The 22,336-nt window shown below is 44.1% G+C and overlaps 1 protein-coding gene across 4 annotated transcripts in view; it reads left to right on the top strand.

Annotated features, from left to right (window-relative positions):
* Positions 1–22,336, top strand: part of SRGAP2 (SLIT-ROBO Rho GTPase activating protein 2) — a 108,159-nt gene that overhangs the window by 52,967 nt on the left and 32,856 nt on the right. For 3 of the 4 annotated variants that reach the window (XM_017832169.1, XM_017832170.1, XM_017832173.1), the window contains exons 5-10: positions 4,880–4,942; positions 8,065–8,280; positions 9,112–9,240; positions 14,955–15,179; positions 17,153–17,254; positions 18,085–18,282. In XM_017832169.1, coding sequence (XP_017687658.1) covers positions 4,880–4,942; positions 8,065–8,280; positions 9,112–9,240; positions 14,955–15,179; positions 17,153–17,254; positions 18,085–18,282 — 933 coding nt within the window. The remainder of the gene's footprint in view (positions 1–4,879; positions 4,943–8,064; positions 8,281–9,111; positions 9,241–14,954; positions 15,180–17,152; positions 17,255–18,084; positions 18,283–22,336) is intronic. The other variant, XM_017832171.1, reaches the window with a different exon arrangement.

Genomic DNA, 22,336 nt, shown 5'->3' with positions numbered 1-22,336 from the left:
TGGGAGTGTCCAAGACCAGGTTGGAAGGGGCTTGGAGCAACCTGGGCTAGTGGAAGGTGTCCCTGCCCATGGCAGAGGGTGGAACGAGGTAATTTTTAAGGTCTGTTGCAACCCAGAGCATTCCATGATTCTGTGATAAGCCCAAATGTCACTGCTGCTTGTAGATTGGGCAAGGAATACGCTGCATTTGGTCCTGGTTTTTGTGCAAGTAGTCCATGGTTATTACATTTCATTTCTGATTTCCTCTATGCTTACCCTCTCCTTCACTGCACCAGTGGGATCACCTCGAGGTGGGAAAATCCAGGTCAGGCAGGAAGGAGGTGACACCGCAGGGACACTCCAGGTCATTCCTGTGACTGATCCCCCCAGTCGCTTTTTCCTAGAGATACATCACAGCAGTTTGGGAAAAAAAGGATATTAGGGGATGTTGGCAGCACAAAGCTGCCCTGCAGAGCATTAAAAATGACTCCAGTATGTTCCAGGACTCCACCATTGCCACTCCAGAAGCCCTTTTCCACATGTAGCTTGTCCAAGGAGGGCAAATGTAGCTGGTTTTTCAGCAAGAATGGAAGTTCTCGGCCGTAACACTGCCTGGTTTGTTGGGATTGAGCACCTGGAGCCCAAAATTCCATAGGATCAGCACAGACTTCTGAAAAAAAAACCCCAAACAACAGGGAAATAGGGAATGGGGCTGTTGGGAAGCAGCTCTCTGAGCCCAGAGGATGGGAGGCAGTGGTGTGATGTGGTTCCATGCAGGAATGGCTTTCCAGAGGGCAGGATTCTGCTGTTAAGAAGGAAAATTCCTTCTTGCTGACATAGTGGTGGAACAAATCACTGGTGAAATGGTGGAGAAAACTAGATAATAGCAAGTCTTATTTAAATATGACTGGCCAGGGCATAATGGATCATTAAACTGGAAAGTGATGATCTGTCACCCAAAATATGCATTTGTATTGTGTGACACAGGGTTTGTTTTCTTAGCTTTTCTGTAGATTCTGGAGAGTTGGAAGCTTTAGGAGAAGTTGTTACAGAATTCCTGGTCTGTAGGGCCACGTGAGAGTGGCTGAGCAATTTATCCATAAAAATTGTGGGAGAAATTTGCCCAGGATTCAGGCAGGTCACAGTCCTCACTGATGGTACATCCTCATAAAATAAGGAATATATTTATATATATATTTATATATATTTATCCCTATAATATATATATTTTTATATATTTATATATATTTAAATATATATAAATATATATATTTATATATATTTATCCCTATAATATATATATTATAGGGATTGGGCTGGTGTTGGTGATGGAGACTTGACACAGTGAAGCTGGTTGACTGTTTAGATGAGAGCATGGAGGTGATAAATCATATTTGCTACTGCATGCAAGTGAATTACAGGCAGGATTGATTAATAAGAGGAAAAATCACTATCAAGAATCTACCTGCAAAGAATTCTAAACTTTAATTACCAAATTCTGTTTAAGTGCTACATGGATCATGGTAGATGTTACCTTCCAAGCCTTCTCTTTAACAATCTTCATTAGCAGAATTTAACTAATGCATAATGAATACCCTGTGTTGTAACGTGGATTTAGACAGGATTTAAAAGGATCTTGCACTGCTGCACATTTCCTCACTGGTTACAGCAAGACTCATTCCCAACTCCCACTGTTGATTCAAAAAACATTTAATGTTTCTTCTCCACCGATGTACATTTAATTATAGCTTTTTATAAGATGTAGGGAGCTGATCTTGTTAGGGAGCAGCTCAGAATCAGCAGGTTTGGGTTCCCTGTCACATCATTTGAGGCGACGACATAATCAGATAAAATCTCTTATCTGGGTGTTGTTACACATTGACCCACCAGTGGTTGGAGTCCTGGTGTTGAGTTTGTGGGGAAAGCACCTCGTGAGCTGCACGGAATGTTTGTTTTGAAGCCGTCCCATCTCCTTCTGTCAGATCTGGAACCAGCAGTTCCCGAGATCCGGGGCATGAAATGTTGCCGGCATTCCTTCGCTCCCAGATTTATTATCCCCCCAGAATATTTTGAAGCTGAAGTCGTTAATGTTTGGTGGAATGCGGAACAGCCAAGCCAGTCCTGCAGTAGATTCCCAAAAACATCTTGATTAAATTAGAGGGGAGGTGGAGGGGAGGGAGGGCTGGAACAAAGAGGCCGTTGAGGAGCTGGCACGGGGTGCTGGGAATTTATGTGGCAGCAACCTACAGCTCTGCACATGGTGCAGATACACCCTGTGGTAACAAAGGAGTAGTGTGCATGTGTGTGTGTGTGTTGGTGTGTGCACACACACGCTCAGAGCAGCTCCTTTGGGCTGCAAGAAAGGCTTCAGAGGGGCAGTTTGAGAGGAACGTGCTGAGGAAGCAGGTTTGCACTGCTGTCACCATCCTGGCGTGACTCCCTTGGGTGCTGCTGATTATTTTCCCGATTTTCTGAGAAAGGGAAGCCTGTGGTTGTCACCACTCGTTGCACACCTTGGCACAGCGCAGGTGAGGAGGTGCTGGTGCCCCACTGTCCCCCTTCCCCATTCTCATGGGCTCCTGTGCCATGTTCCAAGAGCATCAGTGATGATCCAACTGGATCACCTCCCAAATCAAGAGCAGAAGGGTTTAGCCCTGATGGGATAAGGAGACAAGGTTTGTGGGGACCTCCCCTCCCCACACACACAGTTTATTAGTAGAGCCAGTCAGATAAGATTTTGTTGCACAAGCCCTTTCAGGGAGGTGCAGATAGACTCTGGTTGTAGGTAGAGCCGAGCATGGATAAATAATAATAAAACTGATCAGACTTGCCTTCATTTATTGCTTTTTCCTAGAAGATTGTTTACAAACGGACTTATTTTAAGCTCTGTCTGCCTTTGCAAAACATACAGAATAATAGAGAACAACATAGGATTTGATGCTGAAATAGAAATTGATACTGGAGACATTGGTTGTTGGTTCTGTTTTCTTGACATGCATTTTCTTTGTAAATCCATCCCACATTCTGCCATGATCCTGGGATCTCTCCTGCCTGTGTGACAAGGGTTGGGATCAGCAGCCTTGAATCTGGCTGCACTTTGAACTCCATGGGAAGTCAGGGAAGTTCTCTCTGTGCATCACCACCACCTCCCTCTGCAGCACTTGAGCAACAACTTCTTTCCCATTTTCTTCTGACTTTCCCAAGGAAACCTTTCTGCTTCCTCGAATGTATTTTCATTTATCAGGGTCAGCCAGCTCAGCTTTTTTCCCTCCTAAACCTTTTTTTCTTTTGGTGGAATCAGTGCAGGGAACAGCATTACATTAACAGTGCTCACTGCATAGCTCTTGTTTTCATGGCACCTATGATCTATCTCACCTTCATCTTAATGGAAGGTTTTTTTCCAGTCCAGCAATCCAGCAGCTTCTTTCTTGATTGCTCATTTGGAAGCACAAAGAGTTTTGTGTTTTGACAATTTGGCACTTGCGTGTCTCCTTTTCTTCTTCAAACCCGACCATACATTAAAATATTCATTTTAATCTATTTCGCATAATTGATGCTTCAGCAGTTTGTGCAGTGAATGAGCAATTTTATGCAAGAAATAAGCAAATGGGCTGAAAAGAGCCTGGTGAAAGGCAGATGATTGGGCCAGTCCAGGCAGTTTCACCAGCACAGTGGAGCGTGTGGCTCAAAAGCTCCTTCTGTGTGAAAAGTTCAGTGCTCAGGGCGTTTAAAACAGACCCAGCCAGTCACTTCCATTAATCATCTCCACGTCGAGAAAAAGGCAGTCAGAAAACCCTTGTGACCCACATCACTGCAGGGATGAGCAGCAGCTTCAGCTTTTTTTTTCCTGCTCTCAGAGATGGAAGAAACTGTAGATTTGTTGCTGCGAACTCCCTTGGGGATTGGGAACCACCAGCTTCTCGCTTTTCTTTAGATTAAAGACTCCTCAGAAAAAAAGCAGGATGCTTTCCTTTGTCAGCATTTGTGTCAGATGCTTTTTTTTTTTTTTCCCAGTAGCACCTGGGGAGCAGAGTTAGGAACGTGGGACTGGAATGTATGGAAAAGGCAAAGGATTGGACCTTGGACACTTGTGCATCCCATTGTGCTGGGGAAACAGTCTGGGATAAAACAACCATCATCTCAGAAACCCACTCTGAGCACTGCTGAACTGGACAGTGTTCAGAAGGGAATAATTTAGATTTAAATTATATGAACTCTCTCTTTTGGCTTTTACATTTATCAGTATGGTCTTGGTTTTGTTTTTTTTTTTTCCCTCACGGCTTAACACTATCTTGACTTCCAAGGCAGCAATGTTGGTTTAAGTGTGGGTTTGTCTGCTCTGCCTCTTTATCTTTTTCTTTTCCTGAACTTTGTAGGCATAAATAATCTTGAACTTATCAAATTTGCTGCCCCAGTAGATATTAAATACTTCTAACACGCAGAGCGTGAAGGTTCAGTCACGCAAACGCTGCCTCAGTGGGTAGTGAGGGAGTAAAATGTCTAAACTGAGTAATATTCTTCTTACATGCTGACTTCCTTACCCTGTATTTCTTCAGCTTCCATACCAGGCTGTCCTGTATCCATAGTCTTCCTTGATCCTGCTAAAATTGCAGGATCTGTGTGTTTCCAGGCTTGACCTTTGAAAATCCCAAATTCTCTGGCCGTTTCCATCTCCACACAGCAAAGCTTTTCTTTCTGTGCTAATATAACATTTCAGTTTATTAATACTCTTGATGCAACGTGGCCCTAAGTGGGCTCTGGGCTGGGCAGTTTATTGGATTTGCCAGCATAAGTAGTGGTGCTTAATTGGGCCTAAATTATTTGTGGGTGCTCCGTGTTCGCTTCCTCCGCCTCTTTTCCGTCTTCCCCAATTAACTTTGGTTTCTCTCTTCTCTTGCAGAGCAAGGAAGTGGGATTGCAGCTCCAGGAAGACTTGATGAAGGTCTTGAATGAACTCTACACGGTAAATCAAACTGACTCCTTGGCACCTTTTCAGGCACAGGGGAAGTGTTTGGGTTCTCCCACCAACGCTGATAAACGTCTGCAGTCCCTGCAGTTTGAGGCACCTCGTGTTCACCACCTACAGAGCACCATAAATCCCACTTTTTCCCTCTGTCCCCGTGTTGTTTGAGCTCTGTGAGTGTTTGCTCCAGGAAGATCACACCTTCTCCTTCGCTGCAGTGATGGTTTTAAATTAAGAAGAGTCAGAGAGAGTGGAATTATTTCTAAATATGCTAAAACCCTTCAGTTTTGTGTGGTGTGAGCAACACAGGGGGGAGGACACCACTGTGTGTGTTTGTTCCTCAACCCTCAGCAAAGCAGCTCCCCTTAGAGTAATAAGAGTTCTCCATCTGTGCTTTTTTTTTGGATCTCAGTAAATCCACTGGAGGCACCAAGGAAGAGGTGCTGCCTCAGGGAGGAGGAGGAGGGATGTGTTCCTGGGAGCTCATGTGCTGCGTGGGGGTTTTCCTTCTCACACTGATAAATGGGAAATCCTGTCGTTGGGCGAGATTTTTGCTCTCTGCAGCTGTTGCTGAGCTAGTTCTCTTTTAAAAGCAGAACTTGCACGTGGTTTAGTGGCTCAAAATGTCTTTTTGTTTTGTGCTTCCTTAATGATACGCCGGGTCATGACACGGAGGGACAAGTTCTGTCCTTCCTTCTTTCAAGAGATGATCTGGGGATGTTCCTCAAGCCATGGCACATCAACCCTGTGATGAAATTCTGTAAAAATATCAATGTTACAATATTTATGGGGTATCCCTGCAATTTCCTACATCAATAAAATGTTCCATTACAATTTGTTACAGTTACAGCGTTGAAACCAAATATTCAGATAATAATAATAATAATAATAATAATAATAATAATAATAATAATAATAATAATAATAATAATAATAATAATAATAATCAGCACTGCCTACTCCAGAAATTGTTTTCTATTTGAGGGCATAATCTGATACAACTTTTGAGTCATGTCCTCGGATGGGATCTTAGGGAAGAACTCAGCTCTGTTTCTAACCACAGACTTTCAGGAACTGAGATTTCTTTCTCATCCAAGTTGACCTGGCACTGAAGGGGCTGCTTCCTGGAGTTTCATAGCTGTGGGTAATAATTCCTGTGTGCCAGGCTCTGACAGGTCAATCAGCCAAATACTGAGTCCTGGTGGTTTCTCTGACCGTGGAAGGAAGATCTTCCAGAATTCAGCCTTTGAAAAACAAAGAACTGTAGGCTACTAACCTTTCTAATGTCTGTGTTAGCAACTTGAAATCTATTTATTCCTTCCTTCTGCTGCAAAATTTGAAGTTGTCCCTTCACCAGAAAAATTCTTTTCCTTTGAAAAAGCCACTTCTGATCACATTAAAAGACCATTTCTTGCTGGACCCAAAACAACCCCAGCAGTGATTAAATTCAGTGCTACTTTCTAGAAATGCTTCCACTCCTTGTCCTGCTGGGTCTCTGCTTTTAACTGGACGTGACACGAGGTGCTGATCAACCAGAGGCTGGGCTTAATGATCTCGGAGGTCTTTTCCAGCCTAAACCATGTTGTGGTTCTGCATCCAAAGCCTTGGCAGGATCCCTGTTTTCAGGCAAAATGGATATGGGCGAATTCTTTACTTTCCCCGCGCCAACAAAACACAGAGGGGTTGTTACAGCCTGTCATTTTTTTCTTGCCCTGGATTGTCCCGTGCCCTCAGCAGACTCCAGTGAGTCACCAGTGACCCCGGCAGCAGACTGGGGTGGGCAGTGGGATGAAACCATTCCAATCCCCATTTCTCCTCCTGCTTCTCTTGCTCTCTGCCAGCTCCACTCTCAGCGACAGAGGGAAAGAAGCTCCTTGGAATCTGTTATTATAAATGCCTGCTTTATAGTCTGAGCGTATGGGGGAGCTGGGAGGGCGTGTGTGTAAATTATTCAGCACGTCTCTCCAACACTGGCTGCATTCACATTCCCTTTCATGTTTAAATCCAGTGTCTCTTTGTAGCTGAGAACCTTTGCTGATCGCTGCAGAGGCAGAGCTTGCGTCCTACTTACGTAGAACTGTGCCATGTTGTGGTACAAAACAGGTATAAACAGATTTTCCTCTGAAATCAAGACCCCACTTGCATTAAAAAAATTGATTTATTTGGGGTGACTTTGTGCAACTGTGCTTTTTTTTTTTTTTTTTTGCCCCCCCCACGAGAGTTACATCATGATGTTTGTTTTGGTGTGTGCTTCGAATTGCTTTGCATTTCTGGATAAAAAACTAGTTTATGTATCGTGCCCTTTGGTTTTTTTTTTTTTGCCCCCCCCCCAAGAGTTACATCATGATGTTTGTTTTGGTGTGTGCTTCGAATTGCTTTGCATTTCTGGATAAAAAACTAGTTTATGTATCGTGCCCTTTGGTTTTTTAGTTCTTTTCTTTCTCGACACAAAGCTAGACATTAATATCCTGTGAAACAAATGGGGTTTTTTTGTGCCTTTGGGGGATATTTATCTATATTTAATTATAAAAAATGTGCTATAATAAAAGTTGTCCATATAGTACAGAGTCCAGGTCTCCCTAAACAAAAGGACAACACTCTTTTATTAATATTTTTATTACATAAGGTGAACAGAAGTACTTTTATGTACCAAATTTGATATAAACAAGTGGAACCTGAGTTGCTTTTGCAGCCATTGTGTTCAGACATGATTTACATACAGTTCCTGGAGACTTGTGATGATGTTTAAAGGACTGATTCATCCAGATGAAAGACTGATAGGCATCCCTTTGGAAAACTTACCTGCTGATGAAAAGCTCTCATTTTCCAACGCTGGCATATCGTTTTCTTTGAACAGTAAAGGAGGCTGGATCGAGTCTGGATCTTTTTTTGGCTCTCATGCCTCCTTTATTGGCTTGTACAAGAAGGCACATGCCAAAGTTAAACAAAAGGAACAGCTGCAAAATAATCCACTCTGATTTCAGATTGGTTTCGAGAGCCACACACTCGTTTGTGGCATCTTCTGAGAGGGGAAGTTTCCCCTGAGTTATTTTTCCAGTTTGGATTATTTCGAGTTTAACAACCTTGCTGGGCTCTGACTCTTGGCTCTCATCTCCCTGCAGGTGATGAAAACCTACCACATGTACAACGCCGACAGCATCAGCGCCCAGAGCAAGCTGAAGGAGGCCGAGAAGCAGGAGGAGAAGCAGATTGGGAAGTCTGTGAAACAAGAGGACAAGCAGACCCCCCGCTCCCCCGACTCGACCTCCAACGTCAAGTTCGAGGAGAAACACGTCCGGCGAAGCTCCGTCAAAAAAATCGAGAAAATGAAGGAGAAGGTACTTGCCTGGCAGTGCTGCTGCTTGTGCAGAGGGGGGTTTTGCAGTAGATCAGCACGGGAGATACAGAGTTCCCTCCTCAACTGCAAAATCTCTTTTTTTAATTTTTTTTTTTTTTGCCATTTTAAACGCTCAGATTAAGGAAAGGCCAAAGCTCGCACCGATCCGGTGTGCATTTTGTGTTGACACAGGTAACGCAGGCCTGGCACAGAAAGTTAAAACACAGTGTAAAAGTGACAATTACCTTCTTGGAAGGTCTGGTTAACATGTGTTTTTCTTGTACAAAGCACAAGGCCTGTGATAGGAGGGAGTCAAGTAATCCCACAAAGCCAGTTGCCTTAGTCGTCAGTCAGCTTTAAGTCAGTTTAAGGTTATTTAGTCACTAATTGGCCAGTTCAGCTCTAAGGTTCAAGCCAATAGGAAGGAGAAGAGTTATTTTTTAATGGTTTTAGACTCTGGAAGGACCAAGTTCAAGCCCTAGCTTCTGTTGGAAGAGGTGGGGTGCCTGCAGCAGCCCTCAAACTGCCTGTGGTCTTCTGGTAGTGCTGGAGCTGGACCATAAATAACCTCATAAAACCCACCTTGTTCCTTCATTCTCTCCTTAATCTTCCCCAGCCCACACCCTCAAGAGAAGACTTTCAATCCAGAGCTGCCTGGTACAGAAATGCTTAAAACATCTAAATAATTAATCTGCATTTTAAGTCTTGGGAGTCTTGATAGAACTGGAATTCAAATGGACAAAATCTGTGTGGGCAGAGCAGGCTTTGTTCAGTATTCTGAGTGCTGCTACACCTCTTTTAATGCTGTATTCTCTTTTTCTTTCTCTTTTAGCGCCAAGCAAAGTACACAGAGAACAGGCTGAAGGCCATTAAGGCAAGGAATGAGTATCTGCTGGCCCTGGAAGCCACCAATGCCTCGGTGTTCAAGTATTACATCCATGACCTGTCTGATCTCATTGATGTAAGTGCTGCTGCTCGGGGGCCTGCACTGGGTGTCTCTGCCACGAGCCCTGACACCTTCCCCTCCTCCTTCAGCATCTTCTGCACCAGCACAGCTGGAAACCTCTGCACAGCTGTGCAGGGACAGGCTCGGATGGGCAGCTTGGAGGGTGGCCACAACCCTGGTGTTTGTTCATGGAGCTGTGACATGAGCTTTTCTTAGGTGGCCAGCTCGGTTCGTTGCTCAGGGAGAGGAGAAACGTGGCTCTGAAAAGGAAAGGGAGTTGCTTAGTTAAAATGAAACCCAGCTTTGGTGTCACACTGTTGCCTGACATTTTCTCTTTGCTATTTTAAGCAAACCCGCAAGATTTTAGCTCTGAAGCACATTTTGAAAGGAGATTTTGAGCTGTAGAAACAGTAGAAGAAATTTGGGGAAAGAAATGGGAGTTCAGAAGCGTTTCCTGAAGTTGCTTTTCACTTGTTTTGAAAAACTCAGAGAACCATAGGATATCCTGAGCTGGGAGGAACCCACAAAGATCATTGAGTCCAAATGCTGGCCCTGGGCAGGACACCCCAAAATCTCACCCTGTGCCTGAGAGCATTGTTCAAACACTCCTGGAGCTCTGGCAGGTTTAACGCCCTGGGGAACCTGATCAGTGCCCAACCACCCTCTGGGGGAAGAACCTTTTCCTAATACCCACCTGCAACCCTCCCTGACACAGCTCCAGCTTGTGTCCTGTCCTCCCTTGTGTCCTGTCCCTGCTCACAGAGGGAATACATTCCAAACCCCGCAGTATTCAGTGGGAATCAATTCTGCTTTTGGTAAAACTCACAAAAAAAAAAAAAAATCAAATCTCTGCTCTTTGAAAACTCAGAAAAGCCAGTTGGGAATCCTGAGTTACTCACAGGGATGTAACTCCCCCCTTCAAGCTGTGTCTGGGTCACTGCCTCGTGCTGGATCCAGTTCCCTTTCCAAGGCCATCCCAGTTCCATCACTGCTGGAAACACTCGGCTCAAAGCCTGGAGGGAGCTGCAGTAGGAGCAGGGAGTAATGAACACAAGTGTCTCTAGACATAGGCAATAAAGAGCACTCAGAGCACTATTAATTACTCAGCTATTATAATAACTAACAGTCTATATAATACATTTATTCAGCTGATGATAAACTCGCCTGGAGTGCTCTTGTGCCAGGTGTTGATTTAAACCTGTCCTTTGGAGGTCAGGGCTGTCAGTGAGAGTGGGCTTGAAAAATACTGTTATTTCCAAATGTCATGATTTGCAGAATTGCTGCACTGAAGAGGCCTGGGTTGTTTATTCCTGCTGCCTTTTTAGGAGCCCTGTTTTGGTTAACGTTTGCTCAACCTTAATTGTGTGGTCTTGGGTTGTTTTTTTTTTTTTTTTTCACAAATGATAACTTTTTGTACGTGTTTACATTGAAAAGTTGGTTGGGATTCGCTTCCCTGCCATCAGCCTAATTCAGTTATCTCAGTTTTTACTTCTGCAACCCATCTATAAGTCCTCCCCCAAATGCTGCACGTGTGCTTGGCTCATTTGTCTGCCCAGTGTATTTTCATGAGTCAGATATAGTGAAGAATCCTTTTGGATTTCATAAGCCCCAAACCAGCTTCTAAGCACGGACCTGAGATGTTTTAAGCAGGACATGACAAATCTGGGTTATCCAGCTTGGAAAGAAGTGCTTCTCTCACAGTCCCAGCTGTCTCTGGGCCATGGCAGGCAGTGCTGCAAGACAAGGAGCCAAACTGCAGCATTCCAGGGATTTCCTAGAGAGGAGCCATCGTGGCTCTGGGTGAGTCCGTGCCCGTGTTAACCCCCTTCAAGCATTCAGTTCAACACTACATTATAAGTTTTCATAATCTTTCGAATAGAAGTATTATCTGTTCTGTTTTCAGGCATGGAAAAATGTGGGACTTGTCTGGGAGCACAGGAGATGGAGCTCAGTTATCTCACTGTCAAGGCACAGGGAATATAGATTTATTAATGCCTTTGATCCTGAAGGATTGAAAATTAACAATTATAACCAGTGATGGTTATCTGAACCGTCTGAATTAAATAAAAATGTGATTTTTAAGCCAGGCTGTAATGCTTTCCCTCAATCTGATCATTTGATCATATTGAATTTTGAAATATAATATAAAAGTAATCTTCAAAGTTACTTACAAGTAGATTGTGTTAGACCCAACAGCATTAAACTTGTCATGTTTATACAGCACATTGTGTTCCCTCTCCAGTTACAGGGAAGGATAACAGGGAGTTAATTCTTCACTGAGAGTTAAGAACAATAAATTGTTCCTGACATAGCCCAGTAGTTTTGAATTTCCTGACTTTGGGGACTGAGGCAGCTCTTTGATGCTAATGAAATATTACAGTAATGGGGAAGTTTGCATTAACTCATATTTATAAAAGGGTCACTAGGACAGGATTTAAAAAAAAAGAAGGTAAAAATGTGCGTGTGAGTGACTCACAGAGCTTCCTTTACTCTTCTAGGAATAGATATTCCATTGCTGTTTACTCCAGGATCCCATCCTTTCCCTTCCAAATGAAAATTGCATTTTACAACAAAGGGCTTTTTCTCCTTAAATCTTCTGTTTTGGGTCTGTTTGAAAACTGCTCACTGGCAAAGGGTTAATCAGCTGTCATGTCGGGAAGGGAATTTGAATGAGTTATCATTAAATTCTTATAAAAAATTGATTTCCTTTGAGAATGATTCCATCAAACATTTATATAACCCAGAAAAGGGACGGCGGGACTGGTACGTTTATAAACACGGAACGCTGGACTTTAAAAACCTTTCCAGTGGGGGAGTGGGCTGGGAAGTGTTTTCTGTCACTGCCTTCAGCAGCAGAAAGCCAAAACACTTTGCTTTGAGGTGGGTGTGACAAATTAACTGCCCTTGGACCTCCCAGTTCCCCCAGTGCTCTCCCCTCCTGCAGCAGCTCCGCTCTCCTTCCAGACACGGATGTGATGGGAGAAAGGGAGCACTGGGAGGACAAAGTGGGAGCACTGGGAGGCTGCACAACCTCCTGGCCCACAGCAGGAATTGTGTCCAGTTCTGCTCTCCACAGTTGAAGAAAGACCAGGAGCTACTGGAGAGGCTCCAGCAGAGAGACCACAAAGATGATGAGGGGTCTGGAGCATCTCCCTGATGAGGAGAGACTGTGGGAGCTGAGCCTGGTTAGTCTGGAGAAGAGAAGGTGGAGAAATGTTTCCAAGGGGTGTTGGGATGGTGCCAGGTGTGTTCAGTGGTGCCCAGTGACAGGACAAGGAGCGATGGCCATGAACTAAAAGAGAAGTTCTACCTCAGCATGAGGAAGAACTTCTTTCCATGGAGGTGGCAGAGCTCTGGAACAGCTGCCCAGGGAGGGTGTGGAGCCTCTCTCTCCCTCTGGAGACATCCCAAACCCACCTGGATGAGTTCCTGTGTCACCTGCTCCAGGTGACCCTCCCTTGGCAGGGGGTTGGACTGGGTGATCTCCAGAAGTCCCTTCCAACCTCAACTTACTCTGTGATTCTGAGGAAAGGAGTGAGTGCTGCTGTTAAACCTGAGCTGATCCCAATCCTGGCTGCAGCACTGGCCCAACTCTGCCTTTCCCCCCTCCATGACTGCAGTGTGTGTGCACTGAGCAGTAGCTGTGAGTGGCTCTTGATCCAAGACTGCCTCCACACGTGCAGATTCTCAATCAGGCCTCTTTTGTTTTTGGTGTTTGGGTTTTTTTTCCTTTTTTTTTTTTTTCTTGGCTGGTTTTGTTCTTTCTGATTGAATGTAAAGGTCCTTTAATTCTCTGCCTCCAGCCCAACCAGCAACTGCAGCTCTTTTTACAAGACTCCCCACCTGCCACAGCTTGTTGGCACAAGAACCAGGCATCCAGCAGCACCCGGTGGCAGAAATTCTGTGAAAGCAGGGAATGGTCCAGTAGCCTCTCTCTTCCCTCTCCCCCCACCCCTCCTTCTCTTTTTTCCCTTTTTTTTTTTCCTTTGCTTTTGCACACAATGACAGTGATGAGACCCAAATGATGGGCGAGGAGGAGATTTCATGTGAATTTTGCTTACAGAGCAGCACAGCAATCAAGCAGATGGTCTCTTTCTTTCTTTTCTTTTTGGATATTCTCCTAGTGTATGTAATCTTGCTTGTAATTCCAAGAAGGTGGGCTCCTTCTTGCTCACTCAGTTCGAAGGCTGAAAAAATCCAGGCTGTTTCTGACCAGTTAATGAAAAAGTGCCTTTTTCCCCTTCTGAAACATGAAAACTTGGCTCTGCAGCCCTGGTGGAGATGAAGCTGCTTGATTGTATCCCAGTGACATCACCCTGGTGTCAGCCATAGCCAGGAAATTCTTGACCATAACCACTTTCTGCTTCAAAGTTTTTTTGCTCCCCTGTTTCACCCCAGCAGTGAAATCATCCCAAGCAAAGGCTGCTTGGCTTTTGGATGACTCTGTTCTCATGCCTGGGATGTCCAGGTCATGTTCCTCCTTCCTGAAGTACACTGAATAAAACAATTTTCCGTGTTTTGGGCGGAATTATCTAGATGCAGATTAACTTTTATACGTGATCCAAATCCTGTGTCTTGTTTCTCCAGTAGTGCCTTGTTTTCCTCTTCCTTTGAATAATGTTATTTAAGGATTTTGGAGCGTGTTTCTAGGAATCAGGGCCCCTAAAAGTGAGGTTAGAATTTAGGGGAATACACTGGCATGCTGTGAACACACCCAATTGTAGGTTACTTTTTTCTGACAGCATGAAATGAATATCTAATACTCCACAAAAACTCCACAAGCTGTTATAATTGTTTAAGCTCCACAAACTGTTGTAATTGTTTAAGCTGTGCTTGTCTTGGTTGTTAATTATAACACAGTGCTAAGGTTTGTGTGGGATTATAGGTTGAGATTCTCTAAGGACCCTGGGCAAGATGGCTCTGCACTGAGGGAGGGATGTGGGACCACTCTGGTACCCAGAAGATGCCGAAATAACCACAACTTGTTATCCACTTAGAATCACAGAATCATGGAATCAGCCAGGTTGGAAAAGTCCTCCGAGATCATCAAGTCCAACCTTAATCTTTCAGCCTTGCCTGCTCTTAAAGCAACCTCATGTCAGCAGCCAAAGGGTCAGCCTGGTCTTAAAGACTGAGATACTGGATCATTTCCATGGGGAGAATCCCTCAATCCAAGCCAGGGGGCACAAGGAATGGGCTCATCCCATTCAGAAGCTGAAAATAGATGCAGAAGGGAAGTTTGCTGGTGATCGGTGTTAGGCAGAATATCTTAGCTTTGAAGATATTGTTCAGGAGGAATTCTGCAACTCTATAAAGCAAAAAGTTCCTCCTTTAAAATTAAGAGCAGCACAAATTTGGTATAGGTTTGTCTTGGATAACTACAGGCAGAATATGAAGTGTCTCACAAGGGAACATGTCCTTAATTCACCTAGAAAAACTATTAAAGAGAGATGTTTGCCTTTAGACTGTATATAAAAGGCTTCCTGCATTAAAAGAGGTAAATTTCCCCAGCTCTAAATCAGAGCTATTTGAAACATTTTCCACAGAAGAGTTCTCTGTTGAAAATGCAGTTTCATTGAAGCATTTGGTGAGAGCATGTTTGACTCCAAAAGCACTTTTGACTTATACAACTTCAGGCTTTGGAAACGCTGCGATTTCTGTCCTGGAAAATGTGGGATTCCTCCACTTTATTCACGTGGGGTGGGGGGTGTGTGTGTGTGTTTTTCCAGCAGTGCTGTGACCTGGGGTACCACGCCAGCCTCAACAGAGCCCTGAGGACGTTCCTGTCGGCCGAGCTGAACCTGGAGCAGTCGAAGCACGAGGGGCTGGACGCCATCGAGAACGCCGTGGAGAACCTGGACGCCAACAGCGACAAGCAGAGGCTGATGGAGATGTACAACAACGTCTTCTGCCCCCCCATGAAGTTCGAGTTCCAGCCCCACATGGGTGACATGGTCGGTTTGGGTCCCTCCTCCGGAATGGGATTTCCAGCTTGAGTTACGTTGATATGGGATGCTCTTTTAAAATCAGTGTTTTTCTTACAGTTCATATCCCTCAGCATTTTAGCACATCATGAGGTAAAAGGGGATTGAAAGCTCGGTTCTGCTCTGCACTTTGTTTTCATCCCCTACGCAGAGAAATGTCTCACCCAGCTCTGCCCTCAGCCTCATTAATACTCATCTGAGCGTTTCCTCAGACACTGAAAAAGCTGCTCTTTAGAGATTTCAAAGCTCGAAATCTTTATCAGGGATATTTATAAGCCTGGTCAATAGCAGATCAATCCAGCATCTGATCAGGCTGGTTCAAGAGGGTCTCTGGCTCCCACTCAGTCCAAGGCCACCTGTTTGGATTTCGGAGGTTCAGGGGAGCCTGAGGAAGGGGAGGTGATGTAAAGATTAAGCAGAGGCTCCTGGTGTGGATGCCTGAATTTTACTGGCTCTTTTTTGGCCGTCAGAGGTACTGAAGATGGAAATGCTTAATTGGGTTTAATGCTAAACGGGAACAGGATGCTCCATTTTACCCTTTCATTTAACCTACGAGTTAAATAAATAAATAAATAAATAAATGAAATGAGGTAAATTCCTGCACCCTGAGACAGAATGTGAAGTTAGAAATTCGAGGGGACAGCATAAAGAAACTTAAATGCTGATTTTTGATGCATTTGGGTGCGTAATCTTGGAGCAGAAATGCTTTCCAGTGGTGCTTTTTGCATCTTCCTTGTGAGACGAGGCTGTCAGAGGACTTTCACTTTTTTTGGCACGGAAAATCCCTTTCTTTATAGGTTTATCAAGATGTGGTTACTCAGCTGGGAACTGTTTAAAAGTGGCACAAGCTGAAACCGGTTCTAAATGGGAACACATGCACAGTGTGCTAATTTAGGTCAGTTGGTTGGATTTCTAGATTATCCCCTGAACACTGAGCACAGACTGGAAGGATGGTCTCTTGCAGCCTCTCTTCTTTCCAGCCAGGAATTACAATCACTGCTTCAGGCTCTTCTTTGTCCCTTCCATTTTAAGGGAAACTCTCAGACTGCAAATGACCTTTCCTGGTTTTTTTTTTTCTGTGCTTTGGTGGTGTCCTGGAAGATCGTGGGAAGAAAAAAAGAATTACCTGCAGTCAGTCATTCAGCAGCAGCTCCCGTTCACTGAATCATTTACCTTGGTAGTTCTTAAGGCCAAATGAGTATTTATAATGCAGCTGATGGTCTTGTTGCAATAGTCCTACGTTGAATACATGAGGGTGTGTGTGCATGTGTGTGATAAAACTCCCATTCCAGTTTCTGTCTTTAAAAAAATAGCCTTAGGCAGTGAGGGCAGTGTTTTCTTTTAAAAAAGCCCCCCCCAAAAAAAACCCCCAGAACAAAACTAAAGGGAAAAGCTGCCTCATGCTGTGAAATCAGAGTAATTCTGAGCAGCACAGGGAAGCTCAGTGTTCTGGCGTGTTTGACAGGTCCCTAACCTGTTCTTTTTTTTGTTTCAACTCCCCTGAATTTATTAAATGGTGACTGGTGCCTGTTGCTGTGGTGTCCAGGTAGTTCAGCTGAGGGAGCTCAGCCCCTTGTACCCCTGCCCCAGGATGCCTGGCTAAAACACTGAACCACATTCTTCTTGATTTGCCACGTGATTTAGCCCAATATCTGGGGTAAAGCACCTTCAGACTTCCAAAACACCCCATGAGCTTACATGACTGGAATTAGCTTGTTTTTCCTAGTTCTCCTGTGGTGTTCTCAGCCTCTCTCCTGCTCACTGTTCACTCCACCCAAGAAGGGAACTGCAGTTTGGGAGAGCCTTTGCCACTGGTTGAAATCCAGGGCTGCAAAGTTTTAAAGTTGAGCACTTTGGAAAACGTTTGTGTATAATAATCAAATGACTAATTGCAGTGTTCTTGATGATGTGGGTTTTTTTCCCCTGTGTTTTTTCCCTCCCAGGAGTCCCAGCTGTGTGCCCAGCAGCCAGTCCAGAGTGAGTTGGTGCAGAGGTGTCAGCAGTTGCAGTCCAGGTTATCTACGCTGAAGATTGAAAATGAAGAGGTCAGTTAATCCACCAAAAATCAACAACTTCTCTTACCCACTTCCAGTCCATCCTGGGGAACTGATTGTGGCAGAATCTTGTTGCTGTGATCCTTCTTTTTGAAGACTTGTGTTAAAATTCAAGACTGAGGCAGCAGTTCATGAGTGTGTGATCCCACATGGAAGTTGGGTGTGTGGAGAGGATCCTTTAAAATGCCTCCACGGCTCTTTCTCCCCACCCTTCAGTTGATAAGACTGGCTGTGTTGCAAAAGTTGTATTTGGATGGCTAAGGGAAAAAGAGGAACTTAATGTTTTGAAGTGAAAACAGTGAATTTGCATCACCTGGGGTAAGAGTGATTTTTGTTTAACTGGTCATCTAAGATGAGAAGACTACATCAGTGGTGTGGCCTATCTCTGCACCTCTGTGTTCAAGAACTTTTAATCCTCCTTGGGTAAAATCTGCAACTCCTTTATGTCTAGAAGTCGATTCAGATTTACCCTCAGTAAAAATGAAAAGTGCAGCAAAGTCCTGCTTGTGACATCCAACATTTGATGCCCAGTAGATGTAGTTACAGAGGACAATCAGACCATCTCTGTTCCACACTCTTTGAGGTTAAATGTCTTTACATCTGCTCCTGATCACAGCTGATTTCCTGCTCCTGGCAGGTTCTGGGTGCTGCCAGCCCTTGGGCTGCGCTGTTAATGAGCAAAACTTACCCCTTAATTACGTCAGGACGTGAAACCAGTAATATCTGTTTATTCCCAAAGTGCTCCAGGGCACTTGCTGCCTCTCCTGTTGACACACAACGTGCTGTCCTCACTTGTAAGTTCTCTCCTTCTCGCTGGGCAGGTTAAGAAGACCATGGAAGCCACTCTCCAGACAATCCAGGACATTGTCACCATAGAGGACTTTGATGTCTCGGACTGTTTCCAGTACAGCAACTCCATGGAGTCTGTGAAATCCACTGTCTCAGAAACCTTCATGAGCAAACCCAGCATTGCCAAGAGAAGGGCGAACCAGCAGGAGACAGAGCAGTTCTACTTCACTGTAAGGGGCTTGTTTGTAGGAGCTTAGGAATGTTTTTTTCTTTTGGGGAAGAAGTTCTTCCCTGTGAGGGTGGGCAGGCCCTGGCACAGGTTGCCCAGAGAAGCTGTGGCTGCCCCATCCCTGGAAGTGTCCAAGGCCAGGTAGGAGCAACCCAGGCTAGTGGAAGGTGTGGGGATGGAACTGGATGAGCTTTAAGGTCCCTTCCAACCCAAACCCTTCTGTGATTCTCTATTTTCAGTGTGATTTATTTAGAATTATACTCACCAGAGAGTGCAAAATGATGCTCTTGTCTTGCAAAAACACTTCTGTCACTGATTTTTGGGCAAGCAGAGGAAGCACGTTGGGTTTTTTAAAACGTGTGCTCTCAATTCTCTGCACATATATTGGGATGCCTTTGTTGATGCAAACGTGGTCTGTGGATAAATAGTGTAAAATTTGATTTCTTCTGCATCTGAAAAGGAATTGTCTGAGAAAGAACTTAATAGCTTGTAAATATCAATTTTCAAAACTAATAGAAGCTAAAAGGATGTTTAGCTCTTTCATTTTTTGTTATTATCATTTTACAACTCCAGCTCACAGCTTTTCACTAAGTCAGTGCTTTTTACAAGATACTAAAAGCTTTCTGATGTTGACTTTCATACCATACTGTGTGTTTTTTTTCTGAATCAGATTTATGTTAAACTGTTGAATTTGGCTTGATTTTCAAAATATATCAGATTAGCAGATGAAAATCACAGCTCTTATCCTGGTTACTTTGTCATTCCTTTGGGCATCTTTTGCTCTATATGATATCCTTCACATTCTTCTTCCCAGAACTATTAAAAGTCTGAATTTTCTATGCAAATTGCAGTAGCTGGATGGGTTCAGGATGGTTCATCAGGCCTTGACTTACAAATATTCAAAATCCTTTGTAGAAGGTGAAAGTGGCTGTTGAGAGAAGTGGGTGGAGAAATGGCTTCAATTAAGAAGGGATTGACCACCCTGCCCAGGGTTATGGAACTAGAAAAGTGATTTTTAATTGAACTCCCAGCACTCCCTCTCTAGAGAGGGGCTATTGTCAGTTTAAATAGGAGAAGGAACCCAGGGCTTAATTTGGAGGGGATATTTTTCTGTTTCGTGGTGTTAGTTAGAGAGACCCTCTTTAACCAGCCTGATCAGATGCTGGATTGATCTGCTATTGACCAGGCTTATAAATATCCCTGATAAAGATTTCAAGCTTTGAAATCTCTAAAGAGCAGCTTTTTCAGTGTCAGATGAGTATTAATGAGGCTGAGGGCAGAGCTGGGTGAGACATTTCTCTGCGTAGGGGATGAAAACAAAGTGCAGAGCAGAACTGAGCTTTCAATCCCCTTTTACCTCATGACGTGCTAAAATGCTGAGGGATATGAACTGTAAGAAAAACACTGATTCAAAAGAGTATTCCATATTAATGCAACTCAAGCTGGAAATTCCACGTAGTGCATTACTAGCTGGGCAGAGCTCTGGGGTAAATAGAGTGATGGGAATTTAATTGAAGATACTCACTGTAGTATCTCCACGCTGGAATAATCTGTGTTTCCACTAGAGGCACATCCCTGCACGCTGATGGATGTGTTGTTGGGCTTTGAGGGAAGATTTGTATTCAGAAGAGAAGCTTAAAACTTCCCTGTGTGAGTGGAGAGCAGAGGAATGATTGACTTAGCACTGAGCTAATGCAGGTGGCTGAAGCAGGGAAGCAGCAGCGACTTCAGGGAGCCCAAATCCTGGGATGTGGCTGCTGCTGCCATGGATACAGACCTGCTTCCTGGAATTGGAGCTGTCAGAGCTGCTAATCATAACACAGCTGGCACTCGGCCCCACCTGAGGAGTGGAGAGGGGATGAATGATTTAATTCTCTTACCTCTAAAACGGGGTAATTTTAGTCCTCGGGACGAAATGTTATTTTTTTTTTTCCTCCGCGAAGATGAAGAGCCAGAACAATGCTCATCCTGTGAAGTGCTTTAGAATTAATGTGAATTTATTGTTAGCAAACCCTTAAGCCACGGGTCTGAAGTGTGATGTGAAGCCTCCCTGCCAATGAGTCCTGGGCCCGTGGTCAGTCAGATCCAATTCCCCCTCTCCTGCAAATGCCTGGGTTGAAGTCGTTCTTGGAGGGTGTAGAGAGGGGATAAAGCTGCTGAGCTTTCTGGGTTGGGGGCAGGTCAGGATGTGGGACAGTGGCAGAAATGGGTTTTCTTCATAGCCAGGGTACGGTTGGTTTGCATTTCACCTCGTCCCGTGTCCCACCTGACAACTGGTTCTCCCTGGGAAAATCCTGCAGTGAGTTGGGGCTTGAGGTGTCCAAGTTGCTTGGTTTTCTGGGTGCAAAATGCTCCCCAGCTCTGACTCAGAACAGATCTTCACCTCTTAATTGTCACAGTGCAGAAATAACGTGACTTGAGGATGTTTCTGCTGCTTTGTTCTGATTGCACTTAGTGTGACTCCAGCTGTGCTCTGCCAGGAATGGAATCTTTAGGAGTTCTCCTGTAGCTTGATTATTATTTTTTGTCTGTTTTTATTACGCCAAAAACCCAGTGCTAATGCCTCTTTGTAATTCACTGAACAAAGCCCGAAGCCTTATTTTAAAATGACTTTTTTTTCCTCTTTTCATAAGCATCCTTCCAACAGGCAGAGTACAGAATGTCAGGCACGAGGAAATAGGAATAAAATCTCCTGAGATACTGCACTGAACAGGAACCTTCTCTTTTTCTCCTTTAAAACATTCCCTGGTACAATCCCAGGCAGGTGATGTTCTTAACATGACCTGAGCCAGAGCACTGGGACTCCCAACGCTGTGTCTCTGCCCTGCCCTGCCTGCAGCCACCTTAGGCTGAGCTTAAGTGCTTAGATCTGCTTCAAAGGGGAGATTAACTCTGCCAAATCAAGTTGATCTGCTGATCTTTAAGCTCCTGTTTGAGCTGAGCCTTCCAGCCCTTCCTCTGCCTTCACCCTCCCGTGACTCTGAGACCTCCCAAAGAAGATTTATCCTCACACCCCCCCCCTCAGATTCTGTGGTTATTTTTGCAGCTTTAAATCTTAAGTGTTTTCTTCTGTCAAGATTTGATATGAAGTTTTTAACTGAGCAAAATATATAGTTAGGGCTTGGTCCTACGGGGTAATTCCAAAAGCAATGTGATTAATTTTTTGTCACTGTGATCACGCTTCCTGTTTTCTTCTAAAACAACAACCAAAAAAACTGAAGTGTTAATATAGGAAGCAGGAAATGCTGAGACTCTCCAAAGGGACTTAATTCTTGTGAAATGTTTCTTCCAATGTTGTCAAGCAAAGGGACATAAAACACAGGCTTTTGGCAGTTAATTAAAGCCATTTTTGTTTGTTGTGTCAGTGCACAGCACGGCTGGAGACCCCTCAGGGGAAACTTCGTTAGTTCCTGGAAGGTTTTCCCTTACCCTCAGTACTGCCACAGTGTATATATATATTTCTTTATTTATTTATCTATATATTTCTTCTTGATCCTTTACATCCTGCACAGAGGCTGCTGTTGTGACCTACAAAGGACAAGCAGGGGCCAGGCACTCTCGTTGCTAAAAACACTCTTTTTTACCTTAAACATTTGCAGTCTAATTTGGCAATCCTAGGCCAGAACTGGGAGAAAGTGGAGAGAATTGGGAAAAGCCAATGGAAGTGTCCAAGGCCAGGTTGGACAGGAATTTCAGGGCTAGTGGAAGGTGTCTGCCCATGGCAGGGGATGGAACTGGGTGATCTTTAAGGTCCCTTCCAGCCCAAATAATTTGAGGATTTAATGATAAGAAGAACATTTCATTATTAAATGAGAATCCTCTCTTTGTGTTGACTTTGCTGGCTGAATCTTTAAAATATCACGGAATGGTTTTAGAATCTCGTGATTCTAAAGAATGGCCTGTGATATTGGAAGAATTATGTGCTGTTTGTGTTTTTTTCTCAGTGTAAATATGTCCTGGTTCCGACACGGACAGCTACTGTATTTTATGTGCTGCAGCTCAGTGAAGATAAATAAAAACTGCTCTGAACTGCAAAAATGAGAGATGAAAGAGCT

The sequence above is a fragment of the Lepidothrix coronata genome, unplaced genomic scaffold (genome assembly GCF_001604755.1).
Source record: "Lepidothrix coronata isolate B3197 unplaced genomic scaffold, Lepidothrix_coronata-1.0 Scaffold199, whole genome shotgun sequence".
NCBI lineage: Eukaryota > Metazoa > Chordata > Aves > Passeriformes > Pipridae > Lepidothrix > Lepidothrix coronata.
The sequence above is the reverse complement of the archived record's forward strand: the minus strand, read 5'-3'. Positions and strand labels throughout refer to the sequence as shown.